General features: G+C 42.0%; 1 protein-coding gene across 5 annotated transcripts in view; it reads right to left on the reverse strand.

Annotated features, from left to right (window-relative positions):
• The window catches only part of MAP7D2 (MAP7 domain containing 2), a 128,950-nt gene that overhangs the window by 34,463 nt on the left and 70,745 nt on the right, over positions 1–23,742 (reverse strand). For 4 of the 5 annotated variants that reach the window (XM_061627273.1, XM_061627272.1, XM_061627275.1 and 1 more), the window contains exons 2-5: positions 14,231–14,308; positions 13,192–13,355; positions 5,256–5,370; positions 4,406–4,501 (exon numbers count right to left, since the gene is read on the reverse strand). In XM_061627273.1, coding sequence (XP_061483257.1) covers positions 4,406–4,501; positions 5,256–5,370; positions 13,192–13,355; positions 14,231–14,308 — 453 coding nt within the window. The remainder of the gene's footprint in view (positions 1–4,405; positions 4,502–5,255; positions 5,371–13,191; positions 13,356–14,230; positions 14,309–23,742) is intronic. The other variant, XM_061627274.1, reaches the window with a different exon arrangement.

The following is a 23,742-nucleotide window of genomic DNA, read 5'->3' on the forward strand; positions in this document are numbered from 1 at the left end:
TCTAGATGCAGATGCAACTCCCATCAACCCCAGCCAGCATGGCTAATGGTCAGGAATAATGAGAATTGTAATCCAGCAACATCAGGAGAACCACAGGCTCATACTTGTTCTAGGGGCAATTTTCTTCAAAATGGCATGCATCCCTCTCCCTTCTAATGAGCACCTCCAAAGCGCAGTATAACAGGAAGGAGAACTACCCTGTCCTCCTTCCTCTCAGCTTGGAAGCATTGTAGCTATATTGTGCTTCATGTACACTGTGCACCTCTGAAACTCACTGCAGAAAAGAACAGTAGCTGCCCACTTCCTCTTTCCAAGTATGGAACACTGAAGTAGGAAGGCGGGGGCTCATCTCAGTTTCAGAAGTAATGGCAGAAGAAATCCAAGAGTCTCCAAAACGTAGTGTGATGCTAGGCAATATATTACACACATACACACATGGCAGGGTCAGTGCTGATAATGCTTTTTCTGGCTACCAAAGCTAGCCAAAATGTTTGGACTCTTGCTAATGTTTTATATTTAGTTCTTAGTAATAAATAGTGTTCATCAACAGTGTCTATCAGTCTCTTAGTGAACAAGGCTACTTCAGACAACTTATTTTAGAGAAATAGATTTTAATATTTTAGTCTACTATACTTTGGTTTCAATTGCCCTCCCTCCTAAAATGCAAAAGGCTCCATCAGTACTGGCATTCCGCCAACTCCTGAAGAGACACTTGTTTAGCAAGCATTCCCCTGCACTTGAATTTCTGACTATATGAACTGGTGTGTTTTTAACTGTTTTAAGTATCATATGTTTAACTGGTTTGTTTTATCGTATATTTTTAATTATGGATGTTTTAATGTTCTGATTTAATTGTAATTAGGTATTTTAATTATTTTATGAAAACCCTATTCATAGGGTCGCCATAAGTCGGAATCACTTGAAGGCGGTCCATTTCCATTTTATAAAAGATTTTAAAATGTAAACTACTTAGAAGCCATTTTGGCTTATAAGCAATATAAATAAATAATTATATAATTGTCAGTTCAACTCTGATGAATGCATCTAATTATTTATGCAACAAACATTCTGCCAACTATATTTTGTTTGGTGTTACAAGATCCAGCATGAATGCTTTCATGTAAGCAAACATGCTGATAATAGGACAATGTTTGGGGAGGTGTGTACTCTTATCTTGAAGTTACAACTCAGAAGACATGGAATTCCCATCTCTATTTTGTACTCACCAACTGCTTCGTAAATATATGGCGAGAGCACACTTGTAGAACTTGGGAGAAAGAAGGGAAGTGCAATCCACTGGCTTCCTTCTACTTGCTCAGGTGTTCTGAGCAAGAGTGGTCCCACTACTTCTCTTACACATTACATCTCCCTATTTCCCGCCTGTAAACACACTGAATTCTTGCTGTGGTTGTCAAAAATGCCTGGTTTGAAAGGTTAAAAACAGGGGAAACGTCTTGCCTGAAATGGGGCCTCTGAGAGGACATGGAATTGCAGTTCTCACAGCTGAAGCTAGTTAATTAAGCTACAAGCAAGAACACTTGCTGATCAGTTGAGACTGGTATGTCAAGGCCAATCTGCCTGAGAAGGTTGGTGAGTGCGTGACCGTTAGGCACAAAAGCTCCAGAAGGTTTCATCATCAGAAAGCCCCCTGAATTAATTCTTGGCTGCTGTTGGGCATTTTCCCATAAGAATAGGATTCAGACCTTAGCCTTTGTTCCTCAATGTTCCTTATGGTTCTCCAGTAGGGTTCCATATTCCATCGGCTATCCAAGCTTTGCATCTCTGGGGAGATGTCGAACCGTGAGGTGGTTTGCCATTTACCTCTACTGTAATATAGATTAGGCTAGACAGTTTTATTCTTTTTATTTGTGACTGTAACTCTCTCTCTGTATTTTACCTGGCCCTCAGGGGTGTGGGTTTTAAGGAATTATTTTACTGCCATACCTTTGTGCACTTATATTTTTATTCTAATAAAGCTACTTCTTATTTACCAGTGTGTGTTCATTGCAGGGGAGATTTGGCAAACCTTGGCCATTTAGCCACAGACTACCGTATATTTCGGTATTTTGCCTAAAGGCTCCAGGACAAGGAGTGTACCTTTGACTCTGGTTTTAGGAATCCTTGGCAGGTCTTTTTCTGGCATGTTGAGTTTTCCCTTGGCCCAGAGTGGGTGACCAGGATTAAAGGGGTGGTGGCAGTCTACTTACCTTGCAGGGTTGTTGTTGGTTTACTCAGCCCTGGTAAGGGAGGCACGGGTTGTGCCAGACCAGGATCAACTGCCCTGAGTTTGAAATTGAGTCCTGGGACTGAACTGGCAGCAGTTCATGACAGTGGTTTTATTTATTTATTTATTACATTTATACCCGCCTTTTTTTTCATGATAGAAATCCAAGGCGGCTTACATATGGTTCCTAGGCGGTCTCTCATCCAGGCACTGACCAGACCTGACTCTGCTTAGCTTCATCAGGGTGCTGGCCTCATGTGCCTTCAGACCATAGCCTGGGACTGTCATTAAAATAAAGAATGCAGGTTGAGTCACTGAGCATCAGGTTTGGTTGGCAGGTTTTTACTATAGCACCCCACTGCAACAATGCCCCTTAATGCAGGTTTATTTTTTCCTAGAACAATCCTTGCCAGAACATTCCAGGAAGTCCACTCATGGTCCTGGAGATACCAGTGCCTTCAATGATGTTTTGTCTCTCAACTATGTCCCAGATTGCAGCTCATTTACTTAGTCTTATAGAACTCCATGGAAGCGACTATACTGAGCTCCTCAACAGCACAGCCCTACCCAGGGTCCTATTTCTTAGCTGTCCTGGAGTATAACTGAATGTTGGGAATGAAGGGCACCTCAAAATTCAAAGGGAGCCACAGGGCCACACTGTTAGCCCTACCCCCAACATAGTATGGCTGCTGCGGTGCTTGATAACTATGTTCTGAGCATCAACACTGGAACAGGGAAATCCATAGACCTCTTTGTGCATAGGCTTCCATGGGAACTGCAACCCTGCACAATACATAGGCTCCCCCTGTTCAGAAATCCATGCTCAACCAATGAATGTCAGGGGTGGGGCCAGGGAAGCTGTGCAACATCAGGGACAGGGCAGTGATGTAGCCACTCTGTTCTTCTCTACATGTGAAGCAGACCACTGTGGCAGGAAGAGAATGTTGGGAGCTGGCTAGGATGGATCTAGGATGTTGACTTATGCAAGGGCAATTTAATTTAATTTAATTTATTATTAAATTTATATCTCGCCCTTCCTCCCAAAAGGAGCTCAGTGTGGCAATGCAAGCACTTGCAAAATAACAGTAAAACAAGTCATCTAGGTATAAATGACTGACTGAAAAACTGTAGAAAAGCAATAGCAAGTTGTATTTCTATGTGTAGACACATACATACAAATATATTTGCCCATCACAGAAATTAATTATGCCATCATAAAATAAATTACTAGTATCTAGCCAAAGAAAAAACTCAGGTTTTTGCTACGTCTAATTCTACTCCACTACTGTTAAAAGACTAGAATCCTTCAACAGGTTAACAGAGCAATCAAATTACTCAGAAATAAGTACCATGGGTTCAATGGGACTTACTCTCGGGTAAGTGTGTATTGGATTGCAGCCTAAATCTCCAAGATAATTAATTTGCTGCAATCCATAATGATCATGATCCAAAGTAATAATAATGTCTTTAAGAAGCCTAATTCAAAATAAGAGTTTTATCTAATATTTCTATTAGATAATAGGTGAAGAGAAATGGCAATTAAGGAATTAATTCTACATGCTCATATTATTTAATTGAAATGTTTCAAGCCACAGTTTTCCCCCTCTATAGAAGCTATTCAAATGGCACACAATACATATGACACGTGCGTCCCACAATTGGACAAAAGGAGATGAACTTGAGAGCAGCTAGTAGGAAAGTTATTTGAATCACTATTACAATGTTGAAATGCCAAGCATGCAGTGCTTCATTATGACAAAACAAACACACAAAAAGGACAGTGAAGTACATGGGTGCAGTTTACCAAGCTCTCCTGCCACACAAGCTCCATTTCTACAGAATGTGTCACATAAACTCTAAGCCAGGGGTGGGGACCCTATGGCCCTCCAGATGTTCTTGGACTCCAGCTCTCATCAGCCCCAGACAGAATGAGCAGCGGTCAAGGATGATGAGAGTTTTAGTCCAGGAACATCTGGAGGGCCACAGGTTCCTTATCCCTGCTCTAACCAGAGAAAAGGCAGTAGCTGTACTTGGGGGAACTGAACCCCAAATTTCCAATAAAAATGCTGGCAAGGATTGAACTGAAACAACATGACACACAGCAATTAGGGAGGTGGACAAAATTGGTGGATGCATTAAAAGTGATAAACGACACTATGGCACTGTGAATCTCTCAAATACCATTGGAGGAATCGACAGCAGCAGTTGAGGCCACAGAGTCTGGAAGAAGGGTGTTGGCAGCTAAACCTAGAGGGGGTGGGGTATTTTCTGATTCACCTACACAACAGAAAAATCAGAGCAAAGAGGTGATAGATTACATCAAGAGCATTAAAAAAACCGAACAATACAAGAGGAATTTTAATAAGACTGTCCTTCTCGTGATGCATATAGGTTTTTTGTACCGCCCTGGAGAAAAAAAATACTACTAAACACTTTAGCTTTAATGGGGATGTTACTGGGACAGCTGTATCATCACCTGAATATATTTTTCTTGAACAAAATCTATTGGAAAGAGCTGGTGAATTTATAACAAATTTGAATTATTTCTGAAAAACATAAAAGCTACTGCATGGTTGGTGGTTTAAAAAAAGGAAGCTTGCTTTGAAACTGAAAAAAGAGAGAAGCTAGATCACAAAGATAGGAGACTAATTCATTTCCAGCTGTAAATACTGCACAATCATGGAGAAGCCCCCTGAGATTTCAGGAGTGCCCAAGCTAAAAATAGATTATCTTCTGCGAAGTCACACAGAGCTGGTGGCTACTGACAATGCAGTGGTTTATTTCTATGTTGTCTTTATTTTTTCTTGATATATAATCTGCGTAGAGAAACTCTGATGTTGGCCCATTTCCAAGAAGATACCAGGGAATGAAATTGAGTAAGCAACAGTAAAATCCATCTTTTAATAATGCATCGCAACAGCCTCTCTCAGAAACATCACAGTCTGCTACTAAAACAGATTTTGCAGCTCTCTTTTTAATCTTAAGAATTTGCAGTTTGGAATCTGCAATGCAGCCAGCCTGTTTCACTCACCATCTCTGTCGCCTGAGCTTGCAGCCAGTGCTCCTCCCCATGACCATCTCTTCTGTTTCTGCTCTAGCTGCTGACTTCGTTCCATGGATCGCCGCATCATAGCCTCTAAGCGTTCCTAAGCAATTATTGCAAGAAAAACCAACAACAACAAAACCCAGATCTTTCTTAAAGAACCCGTTACGGGGAAAAAACTGACTATTTATCCAGTCTACTCACATGGGCAGTGATTAAAATGTTGTTTTACCAACACTGTTAAAAGAAGAGATCAAAGGAGGCATTACCATATCCACTCACCTCCAAATATACATATCCTTTGTCTGCAGTACTACTGAGGTCACCACAGAGGATGAAGTTAGCAACTCAAGTTACATCACCTCCAAGCATCTGTTCCTTCTGGCAAGACTGCTGCTATGGCTCTGTCTGGGCTTAATTTGTTTAAGAATAATGCATGAGAAAGCATTAACTCTATCATCTCAGCAGAGCTATGACTTCTGCCTCAGTGGTGAAGCTCAGTTGCTGCAATGATTCCTTGCAACCACACAGAAAACCTCATTTTATATATGCAATCACCATTAAAAAAAACCCAACTGTCAAACCCTGCTATGCAACTGAAGAATTAATGTTATTTACTAATGCCAACTATTTTCATTATTTTTCTGTTAGCTAAACTCCATTAGCAAAATCAAGTTTGATGGGGGGGGATAGAAAGAAGCCCCACCCTTCCCTCTCCCATTATTTCTCCTCCCAAAGCTTGATCCCTATGCATTGTTGTCTTCTCCTCCCACCCTTCCACACTGATCTGTTTCTCATGTAACATTTTTTGTCAACCCTGGGACTGGCCACTCTGGGGTATGATACTGAACTCTGAGAACTGGCTTTTCTATTGCATGGATAATATTTTTTTGTCTCAAATCTTGTTTATCCTTGTTCAGGTAACGTGTTACATTTGGACCAGGAAAACCTTGATTCACATCTTTGCTGAGCCATGAAGAACAGAATCACTATTTCTCAGTATAGTATACCTCACAGGGTTATTGAGAGTATAAAATGGAATGATTCCATGTTATTCTCCCCCTTCAAGGTAATACCATATGGCAAATTCTCAAAACAAACATGATAGGGTTACATATGTTGGGCTGGTGACCAGTAGGCATTACTGTCTCTAGTAGTTTTCCATGAAGCCTGCAAGTTTGAAGATGTAACTGTGGTTAAGGGGGAGTTATGTCTATGCCCTGTCTGGGAACGGACTGCCAGGGCCGTTGCTATGTAGCCATCTGATAGCGACTGGGAAAGTTCTAACAGAGTCTGTGTGTTGTCCTCTTCTGAATTATGCCTCTGAGCTGAGAGGCTGTCTTTTGTGTTTATCTATGGAGAGAGATGTACCAGAAGGGGGGTGACTGAGGAATCTCTACATGTATTTACTCTTAAGCCTCTGGCCTTAATGTCTTTCAATAAAGACTCTTAACATGCTCTGAAGAAGTTTCTTGCTCAACTTAACTCCAACGTAATGTATGCTGTTTCACACAACAACGCACACACGCCAACAGTGGTAGCAGAGGATGGTTGCGCTCCACAGCGCATTACACCGGAGTAAGTTGCTGGTCTGAACGGCAGACGGAGTTCCAGAGAGGGCAGCTTGATTGATTGAACCAGACGGAGGTGAGCAACATGGCTGTAAACCTGTCTGGGGGAGGCTTGCCGATGGAACGACTTAATGAAAAGAATTTTGGCAGCTGGAAGCCGAGGATGCGGGCTTTGCTGATAACAGAGGATTTATGGGACGTGATTGAGGAAAAAACCCCGGCGGTACCGACCGCAGCCTGGAAGCGTCGAGACCAGAGGGCGCAGGCGTTTATAATCTTGGCTCTATTGGATTCTCAACTGATGTGTGTGAGAGATGAGCCGTCGGCTAAACAGATCTGGGACGCGTTGCAGGATTTGTCCCAGGAATGGCAGCGGAGACAGGAGGCGCAGAGAGCCCAGCCGGTGGAGGCTGTCAGAAGCAAGGAGGAGAAATGTGCTGAACCGGAGCAGGCTGTCGAAAGCAGACAGGAAAACAAGCAGGAGCAGCAGCGGCTGAAGTCTTGTTTTGCCTGTGGGGCCCGTGGGCATCTCCGTAAAGATTGTGCAATCAAGCGAAACTCCAGGGACGGAGGCTTGAAGCAGGGAAGTGTGAACTTTGTTTGTAAACAGAAGTCTAAAGACTTGGAACAAATTAACTTTATTGTCGACAGCGGAGCAAGCCATATATTAATTAAAGACAGACATTTGTTTTACGTTTCAGAAGAAGTGAAAGACTTTGTTTTACTTGCTGATGGATCACGGAAATCCGTAAAAGCTAAAGGTCTGGTGAAATCTGACAAACTTGGACTAATGACAGACTGTTTGTTTGTTCCGGAATTGGCTCATAATATTTTATCAGTTAGCAAACTGGTGAGTTGTAATTATTCAATTTTGTTCCACAAAGACCAATGTTTTATAATGAGGGGAGATGAAGTGTGCATGCAGGGAAGCCTGAATGATTCACAGTTTGTAATAAAGAGCAGTCAAGCAGGGTGTGCTGTGTTAAACGCTGAGGCACAGGTACATCAGGGCTGCGTCCATGAATGGCATCAAAGGCTGGGGCATGCAAACCTTGACACGATAAGGAAAACCCCTTTGCACAGTGAAGACATGCATTTAAAAGATTGTGGACAGTTAATGGATTGTGATTCTTGTAATCAAGCTAAAATGACTATTGCACCAATAAACCGGGAGGCTGAGAGAACCACAACAGCTCCCTACCAGCTAGTACATGTTGATTTAGCAGGGCCAATAAATGCTTCACGAGGAGGTGCGAAATTCTACATGGTACTGGCAGATGATTTTTCAAGATTTTGTCATGTTTTTCTGTTGAAGCATAAAAGTGAAGCTGAACAGAAGCTGAAACTGTTCATTAAGAGAATCGAAACTCAACACTTGGTCACGGTAGGGGCTATACGCTCGGACCAAGGTGGGGAGTTTACGAGTAAAGCATTGAGTGACTTTCTGGAGAGTAAGGGAATAAACCAGAATTTCACTGCTCCACACAGCCCGTTTTCCAATGGAACTGCTGAGAGAAAAAATAGGGTGCTTGGGGAAGCAATGAGAGCCATGCTGCTGGATTGCAGTTTAGGGAATTCTTTCTGGGCAGAAGCAATTCTTTATGCGAATTACATTCACAACAGGGTGTTACACAGTGCTATTGGAATGTCTCCTTATGAGAAACTTACTGGCAGAAAGCCTAGAATGCAACACATTCAAAAATTCGGGGCAAGGTGCTGGATCCACATTCCACAGGGAAAAAGGAGGGGCAAGCTTGCGCCCAGAGCACAGCAAGGTTTTGTTTTGGGATTTCAGAATGCATATTACAGAGTCTGGTGTCCAGAAACACAGCAGTTAATTCTGAGCAGAAGCATTAAAGTCTCAGAAAAGCCTTGGGATCAAAGGGAGACAGTCCTTCTTACAGGAACAAATGACACACAAACACAAACACGAACACAATCACAGAAATTTAAGCCAGATGTTGACATTAAAGTGGAAGGTACACAAATACCTCTCAGAGATGCTTTGCATGAGCTCATTTGTGGAAAACGCAGATCGAAGAAACGAAAAGCTGAGGAAATGGAAGCTCCTGCGCAGGTTGTGCCAAGCACAAGCACAAATGGGGGGGCAGAGAGAGCCGAAGCTCTGGTTCCTTTAAGACGCTCCACGAGAGCGAATTTAGGCAAACCGCCTGACAGATTTACTATGGGATTAACAACAAGTCCTGGAATGAATAAAGTTGTAGACATGGATCCTGAGACACTTTATTTGACATGTGTTGAACCAAAGTTTGAGTGAATAAGGTTTTGAACTTTACTGAGATGTAAGTTGGAACTGTACTGAACTGTACTGAACTGTATTGCAAGAGGTATTGTAGAAATGTATGACTGTATGATTATGTATTATGGAGATGTATTTCATGTGTATTTTGCAGTCTTAATGGAAAAAAGGGAAGCTGTTGGGCTGGTGACCAGTAGGCATTACTGTCTCTAGTAGTTTTCCATGAAGCCTGCAAGTTTGAAGACGTAACTGTGGTTAAGGGGGAGTTATGTCTATGCCCTGTCTGGGAACGGACTGCCAGGGCCATTGCTATGGTAGCCATCTGATAGCGACTGGGAAAGTTCTAACAGAGTCTGTGTGTTGTCCTCTTCTGAATTATGCCTCTGAGCTGAGAGGTTGTCTTTTGTGTTTATCTATGGAGAGAGATGTACCAGAAGGGGGGTGACTGAGGAATCTCTACATGTATTTACTCTTAAGCCTCTGGCCTTAATGTCTTTCAATAAAGACTCTTAACATGCTCTGAAGAAGTTTCTTGCTCAACTTAACTCCAACGTAATGTATGCTGTTTCACACAACAACGCACACACGCCAACAACATATGCTACATTTTACTGATGCAAGACAAAGAATAAGTAGTGATTTAAACATTCAACCAGGCAACATGATATATAGTCCCCCTACGGTATGGGCCCACAACACCTGAGACTGCAGTGAAATGGCCTGCATGTTTAAAAGCACTACACATGGTAAAGTTTACCTATCTCCGAGAAGCGTTTTGTCACTAATCGACTTTCTACAGACAATGTAAAAACTAACATTGGACAGCTTTGACAAGCGATTGCCCTCCTGCAGGGTGAAATGGTCAGCATGCTCACACATTATGTATCACTTTTGAAAGGCTTTTAGGCTTGGCAGAGTATCAAGGAAGAAGGTAAACCCGCTGCAGGGAATAAAAACTAGACCCATTGCTAAGAACAAAAACTACTGCTGTATGTATGCTCACCAATAATTTACACATTGATTGTAAGTTTGTAAACAATGACTTGTTCTCTGTTACTTTTATACAGCACCTATCGCATATTAGGTGTTGACCTAAATAATAAAATAATCATGATAAATGAAGAACAGTCACTATCAACACATTGCCCAGGCTAAGTCTTCTGTGACAGAGAAGACAGTAGCTATTTAGGACTTTTATAAGCCAAATTCAACAACTAAATTGTATCTCAATAAGGCAAAAAGTTGTTGGTGCAGAAAGAGACCTATTCCCAACAAAGTTAAGCCACCATTGTGTCCAGTATTCTAAGAATCTCCAGTAGAGCACAACGTGGTATTCAGTGATCACCGTTACAGAAAAGCTGAATCTACAAGGGAGAGTCACAGCCTGCTCTCCAAAAACAGCCAGGGAAAAGCATGTTTATTCTATGCCAGTGGTTCCCAACCTTTATTAGTACCAGACCCCTGTTATAAGTCCCCAAAAGTTTGTAAAAAAAACCCACGCTAATTGTAATTTTAGCCTCTGTTAATTAAAAAAATCCTGTGTGACAAGATCATAAAAACCTCCCTGCAGACAGGGAGGTGTTGCTTTCTTCTCTTAATGCAAAGGTTCATCAAATTGGTATCCCTCTCCCCGCCACACACATAATCTGAAGATGTACAGTCCTGTCTCCCAACACCAGTGGGTTACAATGATCCAGGTTCAAATCCCCACCCAGCCACTGGGTGACCTTGGGCCAGACACTGTCTCTCAGTCTGACCTATCTCACAGGGTTGGTGTAAGGATAAAATGGAAAGGGGGGGGACTATGTGCACCTTGAGCAACTTGGAGGAAAGGTTGGATATAAATGCAATAATAATTAATAAAAACATTTCAGCTGAAGTATGTGGACCCCAGCCTCAGCCAACCTGATGAACTTTTTAATAACAACAACAATAATAATGCTGCAATGTGGTAGTGGTGGGGTTGCTAGATTGGGAATACAGAAGGGTAGATAGATTGAGTAGGGAGGTTAGTGCTTTTAGGCCTTGGGATGATAGTCAGAACTGATGACTTGGTTAGCGTGCACTTAGGGAATGAAAGTGGAGCAGAAAACAGATCAGTGTGCGCATACACACACCTGACCCTCCTGCAAGCATCTGCAGGTGTGCACGCATTTGGGTACATGGGAGGAGAGAAACCCTCAACTGCCGCAGCACCTTGGAGAGAGAGAGAGATGGGGTCGCGGAGTGTTAGTGGAAGAAAGGGGGATGCAGGCACACAAACTTAGTTTCAGAGATGGAGGGCAAGCAAGTCCTGAGCTTCCTCACTGCTCTTTGACTCCATCTGGGCTGAAGGCGAGATCTGGGCGGCCTTGCAAATAAGAATAAGTTTTAAAAGGAGATGGTAGTGAATCAGGAGCCAAGAAAGGCAGTCTGGCTGGCTGCCAGGACGGAAGGGGGAAAGCAGCCTTTCCTTGCAGCCTTGCTTCTTTTTGCTTCACGAAAAGCCCTCTCCTCTCATTCTGAGTAAGGGTGTTGTTAGCCACAGCAGTGTGAGGAGATGGGAGTGGGTGATAATAATCCCCTCTTCTTCCTGGTAGCTCCACCCTCAGCCTCCTTTGGCATCTGCCACGTGTTTTATAGGCAGATGCCTGCCATCCGCACACCTGAAAGACATTCCGGCACTTCAGCAAAAGTCCTCCCCTCTCATTTGAAGCAAGGGGGAGGTGTTGTCTGCAGCAGCAGTGTGGAGCAGACAGTGTCCAGGAAGCGAAGACTAAAAAAAAAAATCATTTCTTTACTGTTTGTGGCCCCCTCTGGATTACTTCACGGCCCCCAGGTTGGGAATCACTGGTCTATGCCATGACTTGGAAAAACAAACATGTATCTATCTTCACATCCAACCTTAACCTTAAATCTTGGGCATCAAAGGGAAGATGAACCCCATGAATGATAGAGGTTTATCTTCCCACTGTTCCCAAGTTAGAGGAACACCATTATCTCAAGTCTCTCCAGGCTCCAATTACACTCATGCAGCCACTGCCTCATTAATATCCAGTAGAGCCCCCTCTCAGTGAGACCCAACTTCCAGAACTTGGAACATAGGAAGCTGCCTTATACTGAGTCAGACCACTGGTCCATCTAGCTCAGAACTGTCTACACGGACTGGCAGTGGCTGTCTAGGATTTCAGGCAGGATTATCTCCGAGCCCTAACTGGAGATGCCAGGGATTGAAACCGGGACCTTCTGCATGCAAGACAGACAGTCTACCACTAAGCCATAGCCCTTCCCCCCTCTAGACATGTTGCTGCAGCTCACCTATCTACACCTGATAAAATTTCTTGTTTCTGCCGCATTTGGTACTTTGGTATTATTTTGCCGCATTTGGTACTCTGTGTCAGACAGTCCTGGCTAGTGTCTCTATAGCACCAGACTATTTAATGTCACTTATTTTCATCTCTCATCCATGTCCACCATCAAAAAAAAAAGGCACAGTTGTTCATAAAATACATGCCATATTTACAGACAATCTGCTAGCTGGTTATTACTATTGAGCCCTACATCTACAACTTGCTGCTGCATTATATCCTTGACCTACCATCTCTCATCATTTTCCTTATTTTAACCACTTCCAAACAGTACACATCCAGCCCTATGTGAGTTTTTCCTCAAAACTCCATGCAATCTGGGAGTGCCGGATTAGCTCTGTCGGTGCATTGGCACCACACCACCAACCTCACCACTGCCTTGCCCCTCCACTAAGCAGTAGCAATGTCGCTGATTGGGGGTCAGGTGAACACTGCCACCCCACCATGCCTTCTGCTATCACGTAAAAGTGTACGTATGAGTGTGTGATTACATGTAAATATGTATAAGAGAAACAAAGAGAGAAATTGATTGATTACCATGTGCCATGTGCCTGAGTGTTTGTGGCAATTGGGGGGGGGGTTAAGGGAATAAAGTTACATTCATGTTTTCTTTTACTTTAGGGAGAGCTTTTTGTTCTGCCCTGCCCACTATATGAATGTGGCCCCCAGAAAGTTGGGAAGTTCCAGTCCAGCACTCAGGCTGAAATAGGTTACCCCATGGCACAGGCTATTAACACATTGCCTACCTCTTCTTCTCTGAGCTTCTGTCTTCTCTTTTCTTCAACAGCTGCCCTTTTTTGTTCCTCCCTCTGCCTCTGCTCCTCCAGCTTCCTCCATCGTTCTTCTATTTGCTTTTTGTACTGAAGCTTTGCTCTCCTTTCTTTTTCCAAGATTTGCTGTTCCCTGGCAGCTTAAATAAAGACAGAGGTTCTCTTACTTTGATATACAATACAATTATATGTTACAATTCCATATCTACTGCCACAGAAAGAGAATGACACATCATACAAAAAAGTCTCTGCCCACTAGCATTGGAGAGTATTTTTTTTAAATTCCCAACATACATTCCCTCCCTCTTTCATGTGTGCGTGCACACACAGGACTACAAATTTAAGAGTCAAATGATTCAACCTTTTCAATTTATTAACTGGAAAATTTAATAAAAACTGAGAACCTCTGGAAAGAAAACAAGAGTGAATGTAAAGCTTTCTTCAAACACATAAGTAGCTAAGTGGAGAAGTCCAACCTACATGGGCTGAAATATGTAGCACAGAGTCCAGAGTGGCAGAAAGAATAAAACCAGATTTACACATCCCTTCGGCGCCTGGACAGCTGCTGCTTATTTTCAATGTGCTGGTGCTCCAATTATCGCTACAGTCATTGAAGTGAGTCTTCTTACTTCAGAAACATTAGAACTGCTACCACCAACAGGCTGGAAGTTCAAGAAGCAGCTAGGTTGAGATCGGGGAAGGTATTGAATGAAAGAGTGTCTAAGCAACGTTTGTTCCTGTCAAGAACCTTTCCAAGCCAACCCATTCTAAATGGTCTGTCCTAGCATGGCACAGCTAAACCGAGGTTTGGGGGGCTAGTGAGGATGCAGAGAAAGTGGCCTAGATTATAGACTAGGTAAATAGACCAGGGCCATCTTCCACGCAGAATAAACTAGGAACTGCACCTCCCTCATCTAGGAAATCAGGCTTAAACCATGCCACACCTTGATCCTCAAAGTTACCTTCCCAGAGTGGACTGTCCAGCTATATCCAAGGATATAAAATGCCAACTTACCAAGATATTTTTCTCTTTCTTCTCTTCTTTCCCTTGCCAGTCTTTGTCTTTCGTCAGTTTTCAGAAATCCATCTACAGCTAAAAAATACCAAAAGGGAGGAAAAATCATTTTTAGCAAAGCGGCAGCAAGCAGCTAAGAACTAGTTTTATGGTTCATTTTTTACATCTTCTTTTGACAGGGCTTCCAACTGTCATATTTTTGTCTTGCAAAATTTTCACAATACAAGGATATCGTAATCCATATTTATAGAAGAAGCCACATACAAAGCTCCTAATGCAAAACAACAACAACAAAAACAACAACAAACAAAATAAAAAGTAGTTACCAAATCAAACACATCTAGTGTTAGAAATTTTGGTTAATTTCACTTATTGTTTCTTTAATATTTGTTTTAGAACAGCATCACATATTACATGCTGCAGAAACCCAACCAAGAAGACACTATGATTGTGGTTAGGTATCACTGCAAAGCAGAGGGTGCAGCTGGCTAATCCAAATTGGAAAAGGCATTTCTAGTCACCTGATTACTAAATTTAAGATTACTCCAACATCCACCACAGAATCTTTTACTACCATGGTATTTTTTTCTAACCTATGCCCATCATCCATTTTATCTGGACTAGGTTTTAGCTTATTTGCCTTCATCCAGCTAGAGTGTCAAACCAGACATACATGTGTGTATTAAACATGCACTTCCCTGCTTGGCTATAAAGGACAGTTAACCCACCCTCCTCCCCCACCTTACTTAACAACAGCCTGCAGGATCAGGCCAGTGGCCCATCTAGTGCAGCATCCTGTTCCCACATTAGCCGATGAGACTTTGCTGCCCTCCGCTGCTTTAGGCCATTTTATTCCTGGTGGCTCATTTATGGCATTTTTATTTAATTAATTAAATTTATACCCCACCTTTCCTCCAAAGAACGCAAGGTGGTATACATGGTTCTAATCCTAAACATATTTACTCAGAAAGCAGTCCCATGGAACATACTTCCTAGCTTAAGGTTGCTTTTCTGGAAAATTTTGAACTGGAACTTTTTTCAATGCAAATTAGTATAGTTTGCATCAGAAACTTTTCAGTTTGCATCGGAAGCCTTTGATAGTGAATCTAATTTCATCTTTACACTAAAACCTCCCAAAGGGGAGGAGAGTTAGTATATGTGGGAGGAAGCAAAGAGTGGGGGAGGGGGGAAACAGTAGACTAAGCTGCTCTTCAGTCACAACCCCAGCCACATTGGGGCCACTTTCCTTCGACGCACACTCAAATAGCTATTCACACAGCTGTGTTTGAAGGACATCTAAGTGTGTGGAATGAATATAAGAGGAGGAATGACAGCAGGCTGAGCATACTGTACTGGGTGCAGAGGGGACATTTTACATGTTTGCTTTACTTGTATTTAGTAAACACAGTTAAAAACTGTTAAACAGCCAAGCTTGCCTAATATTTATTTCCAATTGATATACATTCACTGCTACTAATAAGCTTATTACAAGGAAAATTGTCAAAGGAAATATGAAAGCCCTGGAAAATTTTCCACAATACATCCCTGCATGAAATGTATGCTCTTGTTCAGCAAGTATTCAGCCATTCAGACCTGGGACCTACCTTTAGTACAAACATGCATTTGGGACCCATTCTTAAATTTTATTTCACATTATTTGTATAGCACTAGTGGTGCTGTTGTGACCCACCTTAGGTTAGCTATGGCCCGTGGGTCCGATCCCAGCAACTAAAGGCAAATGCTCTAGTTCATAGTTACTGCAGATTCTGAATGCTACTAGGTATTTTTGTTGCATTGTAACAGCACATGACATCAATGAGAAGTATCTACATCTATGAAACCAAGCAACCTCTTCCACAACACAATTTTTCTTAAAGAAATGAGCTTTTAAATGAAACTTGTTAATTCAACTCACTAGACCTGTAATTTTTAAAAATGCACCAGCATTAAATGTACACGAACAACCAAACTCTGAAAATACAAACCCCACCACAATTAAGTAAATTTTAAAAGGATTTTAATGTGAATCTGAAATAGACAGAACTGCAGCAATATATCAACATATATTGAAGTAATTCTTCTGCAACTTATGCATCCACAAGTGATAGATAATTTCCAACATCCAACACACTTAAAAACTGCCTTGAATGGGATTAAGTATATGCTTTATGAATAGTCCTACTGCAAAAGTAATTCCAGAACAGAACTACCACCATTGCAAAAGGAAAAGGGGCAAAAAGTACTTTATGAAGAAATAGATTAATGTCTCTGTTACCACTTAGAATTAGAAAAAAGGAATACACATTTAAGTTTTACGTAGACACCATTAGTTCAAACGGTATATGAAAGGATGGATATGTTTTGACCCTAAATCAAAGGCCCCTCAGTGAGTAAGTCAGTACTGAGTTCAGCCCTTGAAAGAAATAATTCTTCCTGATACATGTCAGGCATCGATAAAATTTGCCACTTCCTGAGAAAAATTGTTTTCTCCCTTGTTTTAGTGGTCATCTCTATGTCTCTTCACTTTATGCCATAATCTCAAATAAGCCAAATTCACATGTGAGTTAGCAGATAGATTATTTCCTGTGGTTGTGGCATTTAAAGGTTTATGAAGGCTTGTAGGAGAATAACTTTATCGGATGGACTGTTCTTTTCTAAATCTCTTTCTCCAAAATTCTCTGACTTGTTAGAGTTGTCAGTGTGACACACTGGTTTTTCAGAACGATGAGATATTTGTTTTTTAAAAAAACACCATTCATTCTACTTACTAGAAGACTTATAAAATACATTGTCTAGACAATTTTAAAATACATCAGATCTAAAACAAAATTACAAGACATGAAAAAGTGAACAGAAAAAGCCAGCAGAGAAAGGAATAAGCCAAGTAGCTGGAACACATACTTCCATAATTTGGGTTGACTCATGTCTTTACACAAACCTCCCAAGAGGGAGGGGAGCAAGTATATGAGCAAGGAGGCAAAGAGCAAGGGACAGGGAAGACTGAGTAAGGCCCCATCTGCACTATACATTTAAAGCACCCCTATCATGGCACTATAAACAGTCATGGCTTACCCCAAAGAATCCTGTGAACTGTAGTGTTTTAAAGGGTACCATGATTTGTTAGGACACCCCTGTTCCCCCGTACAGAGCTACAGTTCTCCAAGTGGGTTAACAGTCAATCCCCATTCCCAGGTAACTCTGAAAATTGTAGCTCTGTGAGAAGAATGGGGCCTAACTCCTCTTGACACTCTTAACAAATTACATTTCCCGGGGTTCTTTTTTTTGGGGGGGGGGGAGCCATGACTGTTCAAAGTGGCATAATACTGCTTTAATAGTGCAGATGGAGCCTAAGTTTCCTCCAAACCCATATCCCAGTCACATGGGAGCCAACTTCCTGTGATGCACACTCACATGGCTATTCACAAAGCTGTCCTAAGGGTACCTAAATGTGTGTGGAATGAAAATAAAATGAATAATATGAACAGGATGAGTGCACACTGTGTGCAGAGAAGACATTTTGTAATCTTGAACTCTAAGTTTATGTAAGACAAATTTTAAAATTCACCTTGTGGATGAGGTGTAACAATATTTATGGTGACTGTAGAGATGAAGATGCCAAATTCAACTCGGACACATCTGTTTGCAGAAAAAATAACTCTGGCAGTTTACAAAAGAGACATAGACCTCAAAAAGGGCAAATGACAAAAAGAACAAAACCTACGTTCTATGCCACACAGTGGTCCAAGCAGGGGCATGTTCTAGGCACAGATTCTAGGGATCCAGAGACACATACTACCACTACTACTCCCAGTTCAGGATCCAGTAAACAAAGTCAGGCCCAGCAGAGGTCCAAATGCAAGCAAGACAGCAACACCATGGATAGCTCCAAGTGCAACCTAGGAAGGCAGGCTTCACAGGCTGACCTTAAATAGGATAACCATTTCCTCTGAGCAGCTAGCCTCACCTCTGATGAGTGGAACCTCTACTCTTAAAGGGGCCCAGACTGTATTTATAGCCATAAACTCTCTGGAGGTGGAGTCTGAGGAAGATAATGCAACCTCTTCAGGCTGGAGGAGAGCTGGCATCACAGGCTCCTGTGGTTCTAAAGTGCACTAGGAGCTAGGGAGGCCATAAGCTAGTTCTGAGGACAAATGCTCCTGAGCTAAGATGCCCTCTGAATCCATGTCTTCTTCCCCCGAGGATGGGGAGTTGGAGACCTGGGACATGACAATCTGCAGGGAAAAACAGATCTTAGCCATTAGCTGATCAGCTGTGAAGTCATGGAACGTTCATGAACATAAACTGCAATTAGTTCAAAATACAGCTGCTATTCAGTTGAATAGCGCTATTGGAACATCTCTCCTCAGTAATGAAAGAACTTCATTGGCTTCTGATCCATTTCCAAGCACAATTCAAAGTGTCTGTGCTTAAGCTCTATACGGCTTCTCTTTCTCCTTCTCCTTCTTATTTATTACTTTTATATACCGCCCCATAGCCAAAGCTCTCTGGGCATTTTACAACAATTAAAAACATTAAAAACAAATATAAAAACATACAAATTTAAAAACACTTCTTTAAAAAAAAAACAATTTAAAAACACATGCTAAAATGCCTGGGAGAAGAGGAAAGTCTTGACCTGGCACCGAAAAGATAACAGTGTTGGCGCCAGGTGCACCTCGTCAGAAAATTCATTCCATAATTTGGGGGCCACTACTGAGAAAGCCCTCTCCCTTGTGGCCATCCTCCGAGCTTCCCTCGGAGTAGGCACCCGGAGGAGGGCCTTTGATGTTGAAAGTAGTGTACAGGTGGGTTCTTGTCGGGAGAGGCGTTCCATCAGGTATTGTGGTCCCAAGCCGTGTAAGGCTTTACAGGTTAAAACCAGCACTCTGAATCGAGCTCGGAAGCATTAACGACTCAGGTACCTGCCCCAGAACCAACCTGCCTGTCCATAGTAATCTTTATAAGTGTCCCACCATCCAAGGTAGCAATGAGAGAAAACCTTCTTAGTGGTGCTATACTGTTTGTGAAATTGTGAAGGCTTGCCTGATGCCAAAATTGTTATCTGTTGGGACCAGAAAAAATTATTCTACCAGGCTGTTTAATGTATTATTTTAGCATATTATAATTATATTTTGATTTTTGCATTTTATCTGTATTTTTTGTAAGCCACCCTGGAAGTTTTGCTGAGGAGTGATACATAAACATATTTAAATAATACACGATCTTTTTGAGATCATGATCTGAGAGGTAACCATACTGGACATCAGGGAAGATTTATTTTCCCAAACTGGCTTAGAATGCAGATTTGTTTTCACCATTCTTGATAAATGATGGTACAGATTAATTACGTGGGCCATCTAAAATTTGCTTTCACCTTCTGCCATCTTCTTGTGGTGCATTTCAGCCTAAATTGCAGTGGATTCATAGGTAGCATCAGGTTATGGGTCAGTCTAATGGGCTTCACAAAGGGGGAAGGTTTGCACTAGATTACATTTCTGTACCTTCCAGCACTACAGTTTTATTATTGCTCAATCTGACAGCACAATTGGAAGTCAGACCTGCATGCCATCATGGTAGCAATATCTGAACACAAAAAGAAGCTAAACAACTGAAGCAAAACGCACCTCCAATGGCACAAGGGTTTGATATGAGCCCAAATTTGTTGTAAGTCCTAAAACTGATTGCAGCTGCAGAGTGGGTAGTGAAGGGTCTCAGACACAAAGAAGAGAGAACAGAAATATACTTGGAACCCCAGGCATCCATTTTATTAATACAGGCATGGAACAAACATGAAGGCAAGAGACAGAAGTAAAAAGATGACTGCAACATCAGCAGAGATGAGCACAAGCCAAGAACACTTGAGGAAACAAGGGGCCACACTGCATGCTGCTCCAGAAAAACAAATACAAAAAATGCAAATCAAAAAAGACCTCAGAAAGACATTGCTAGTGTATGCCTTTTGATAATGTTCTCTCAAGGCATTCAGTAGTACAAAAAGGAAGTAATCTGTAGCTTGTTTGTGGCTTCAACATATCCATCCCACTGCCATTTAGAAATTAAAGGCAAGCAAAGACTATATGTCCAGTTTTTTGCATGAGTAATAAGGTCTTCTAAACACAAGGTCAAAGTCAGAGAAAAGCAATTTAGCGTATTCATGTGAGAGTTACAGAGTCTAAATCTGGTTAGTGAAAGAATATTGTGATTTAGGCTAAAATACATTTTAAGTGGACATAAGGTTCTACAAGTACATAAAGGAGGCACCAGAATATTACGTTTCATTCTCCACACACATTCAAGATAAAGGCAGAAACTATCAATTTAACTTTGCTCTTTTTCAGGCATGAAAAATGCCCAAAGTTGTACTATTGTCATACTTATGTGCACTCTGAATAGCTAAAAACTACCCCCCCCTCCGAGACATGAAGGCCCGGAAAAAAACCAGGAAAATTGGGGGGGGGGACTGACTGTTGTTTTTTATTTTTTCTGAAGCCTTTTTTGTTTTATTTTCTGAAAAAATTGAAAAAAATCAAGAAGAAATGGATTATGGAATGTTTTATTTTAGCATGATGAATAAAATGTTTCATTGAATCTTGATCCCCCCTTTTTCTCAGTTCTTTTTATGGGAATGGATGCTCTATGTCTGCTTGATACTTTGGAGGCCTCATCATTTCATTCATTGACAATCACTCATGGCCAAGTAAGATTGTCTTCCAAGATAAGGTCTTTAACGGTGGGTCCGTAAGTGACTGTGGAGGCCAATTCTGGATCCACACAGCCTCACACAGTGATGACATAGGTTTCCAGATGGAAGATGGTCACGATGAGGATTTGCTTGACGTGCCTTTCGCTTAGCACGTTTGTCCCTTTCGCCTTGTACTCGTGCTTCTTCAAAGTCCATAGCGACTTTGATAATGGCCGACCTCCAATTGGGACATTCATGGGCCAAGACTTCCCAGTTCTCCATGCTCATGTTACATTTTTGTAGACTCGCTTTAAGAACATCTTTAAACTTCTTTTGCTGTCCACCGATATTCTGTTTTCCATCCTTAAGTTGGGAGTAAAGTAGCTGCCTTGGAAGATGGTGATCAGGCATTCAAACAACATGGCCAGTCCAGCAAAGTTGATGTTGAAGGATCATTGTTTCAACACTGGTAGTCTTTGCTTCTTCCAAAACACTAACATTAGTCCATCTGTCTTCCCAAGTGATTTGCAGAATTTTCCAGAGGCAGCGTTGGTGGAATCTTTCAAGACGTTGGGAGTGGCGTTTATAAATGGTCCATGTTTCACAGGCATACAGTAAGGTCGGTAGTACAATGGCTTTGTAAATAAGCATCTTGGTCTCCCTGCGAATATCCCGGTCTCTACACTTCAGCGCTGGCAGAGCTCAGACGATGTTGAATTTCAGCATTGATGTTAGCTTTTACAGAGAGATGGCTGCCAAGATAGGGGAAGTGATCAACGTTCTCCAGCGTCGCACCATTAAGCTGGATTGATGGTGCTACAGAGGGACTAGTTCACACCTGTTGATGAAGCACTTGGGTTTTTTTTAATATTAAGTGAGAGCCCAAGCTTTCCATATGCTTCTGCAAAGTCATTTAGGATAGTTTGAAGTTCTTTCTCTGAATGTGCGGAGACCACTTTATCATCGGCATATTGAAGTTCTACGAGAGATTGACATTACCTTACTTTTTGCTTTCAGCCTACTGAGATTAAAAAGCTTTCCATCTCTTTGATGTATGATTTCCACACCAGTAGGAAGTTTCCCCTCAATAAGGTGTAGAATCATAGCAATGAAGATAGCAAATAAGGTAGGAGCAATGACGCATCACTGTTTTACACCTGATCTGACTCTGAATGGATCACCCTGAAAGCGATTGTTATCAGAAATTGAACTGTCATGTTGTCATGAAGGAGTTGCAAAATATTCACAAATTTATCAGGGCATCCATTTTTCAGAAGGATGAGAACGGTTCGATTCACAGTATCAAAGGCCTTAGATCAATAAATGCCTTATGTAAAGGACAATTCTGCTCCCACCATTTTTCTTGAAGCTGTTGTGCAGTGAAGATCATGTCCACTGTCCCCCTGGAAGGGCAGAAACCATTTTGAGATTGGGGGGAGGACATCTTCTGAGATCGGTAGGAGGTGATTTGCAAGGATCCTTGCAAGGATTTTACCTGCGGTAGCAAGAAAAAAGCCTTTTTCTGTCAAGACTGTGTGTTGATCGTTGTGCGCCAGTCTCCCCACATAAAACAAATTCACGCACAGGTGTCTTCCAACCAAACCAAGCCAAAGCAAAAGTCCCATGGTGATCGGCGAATGGCAACAGGGGCAGGACTGTGAAATCCGGAAGCCACTAGTCATGGACCAGCACATGGGCGGTGGATGCAGACTCAGTCGTCCTGGTTCAAGGACTGAGGAAACTGAGTCATTCAGCAGCTATATCCACGACTGAGCAGTCCTATTCAGGAACCACTCTGCTCATGCCGTATGGGGAAGGGGCTAGAAAAGGTGCCCTAAACATAGTCTGCCTCATCTGTCTCCCTGACTGGATTACTGTGTCCAGTGGGGTCACCACTTAATGCTTGCAAAAGACAATTGAACTTTGGAATATGTAATATACAGACATTGTTGGACAATACAGATAGTGAACATCCTAAACGCAGGACTGCCATCATTGCGAGGGAGTTGAGACATTTTAATATTGACATAGCAGCACTCCAAGAAACTCGAAGAGCAGAAGGAAGATCATTGACAAGAAAAGGAAAGCCTTCCAGATACAGCAGAAAGACATTAACTGTCCTGCTAAGCAAAAAATCCATGCCAGTGCAAAGGCTGAGGCCCAAAGAAGAACTAGAGAACTTAAGAAAGCCTGGTGGATAAAGAAAGCTCAAGAAACCCAGCACTTTGCAGATGATCACGATGCACAGGGCTTTTTTAATGCCACAAAGGCCATCTATGGACCAACAAATTATGGTACAAATCCCTTACGTTCAATGGATGGTACCAAACTTCTTAAGGATAGAGTCTATTGCACTGTGCTGGAAAGAGCATTACCACGACCTCCTCAATCATAATTCTATTGTGGCTGATGAGGTCTTCTCGCAAATTCCACAACAACAAACTAGAAACGAGCTTGTCAGTAAAGCCATCAATCAAATGAAGAACAACAAAGTTAGTGGACCTGATGGGATTCCTGCTGAAGTCTTTAAAGAAGGTGGGCCTGAACTTACACAACAACTTCATAAGCCCACCAAAAAAATCTGGATGAGAGAGGAGATCCTGGAAGACTTTAGAGATGCCATAATTATCACCCTTTTTAAGAATGGTGATAGAACAGATTGTGGGAACTATCAAGGTATCTCGATACGTCAAGAGAGGTCAAGGGAGAGGAACCAGACAAAGAACGATCCAAGAATGTCCTCCACAGCAGAACAGGTGGAGGATAACAATGTGTCTGTTACAACGGCTGTGAAGGCGGATGAAGGCTGCAGCAGATAAAAGACTTCCAA

Source organism: Rhineura floridana, chromosome 5 (genome assembly GCF_030035675.1).
Source record: "Rhineura floridana isolate rRhiFlo1 chromosome 5, rRhiFlo1.hap2, whole genome shotgun sequence".
Lineage (NCBI taxonomy): Eukaryota > Metazoa > Chordata > Lepidosauria > Squamata > Rhineuridae > Rhineura > Rhineura floridana.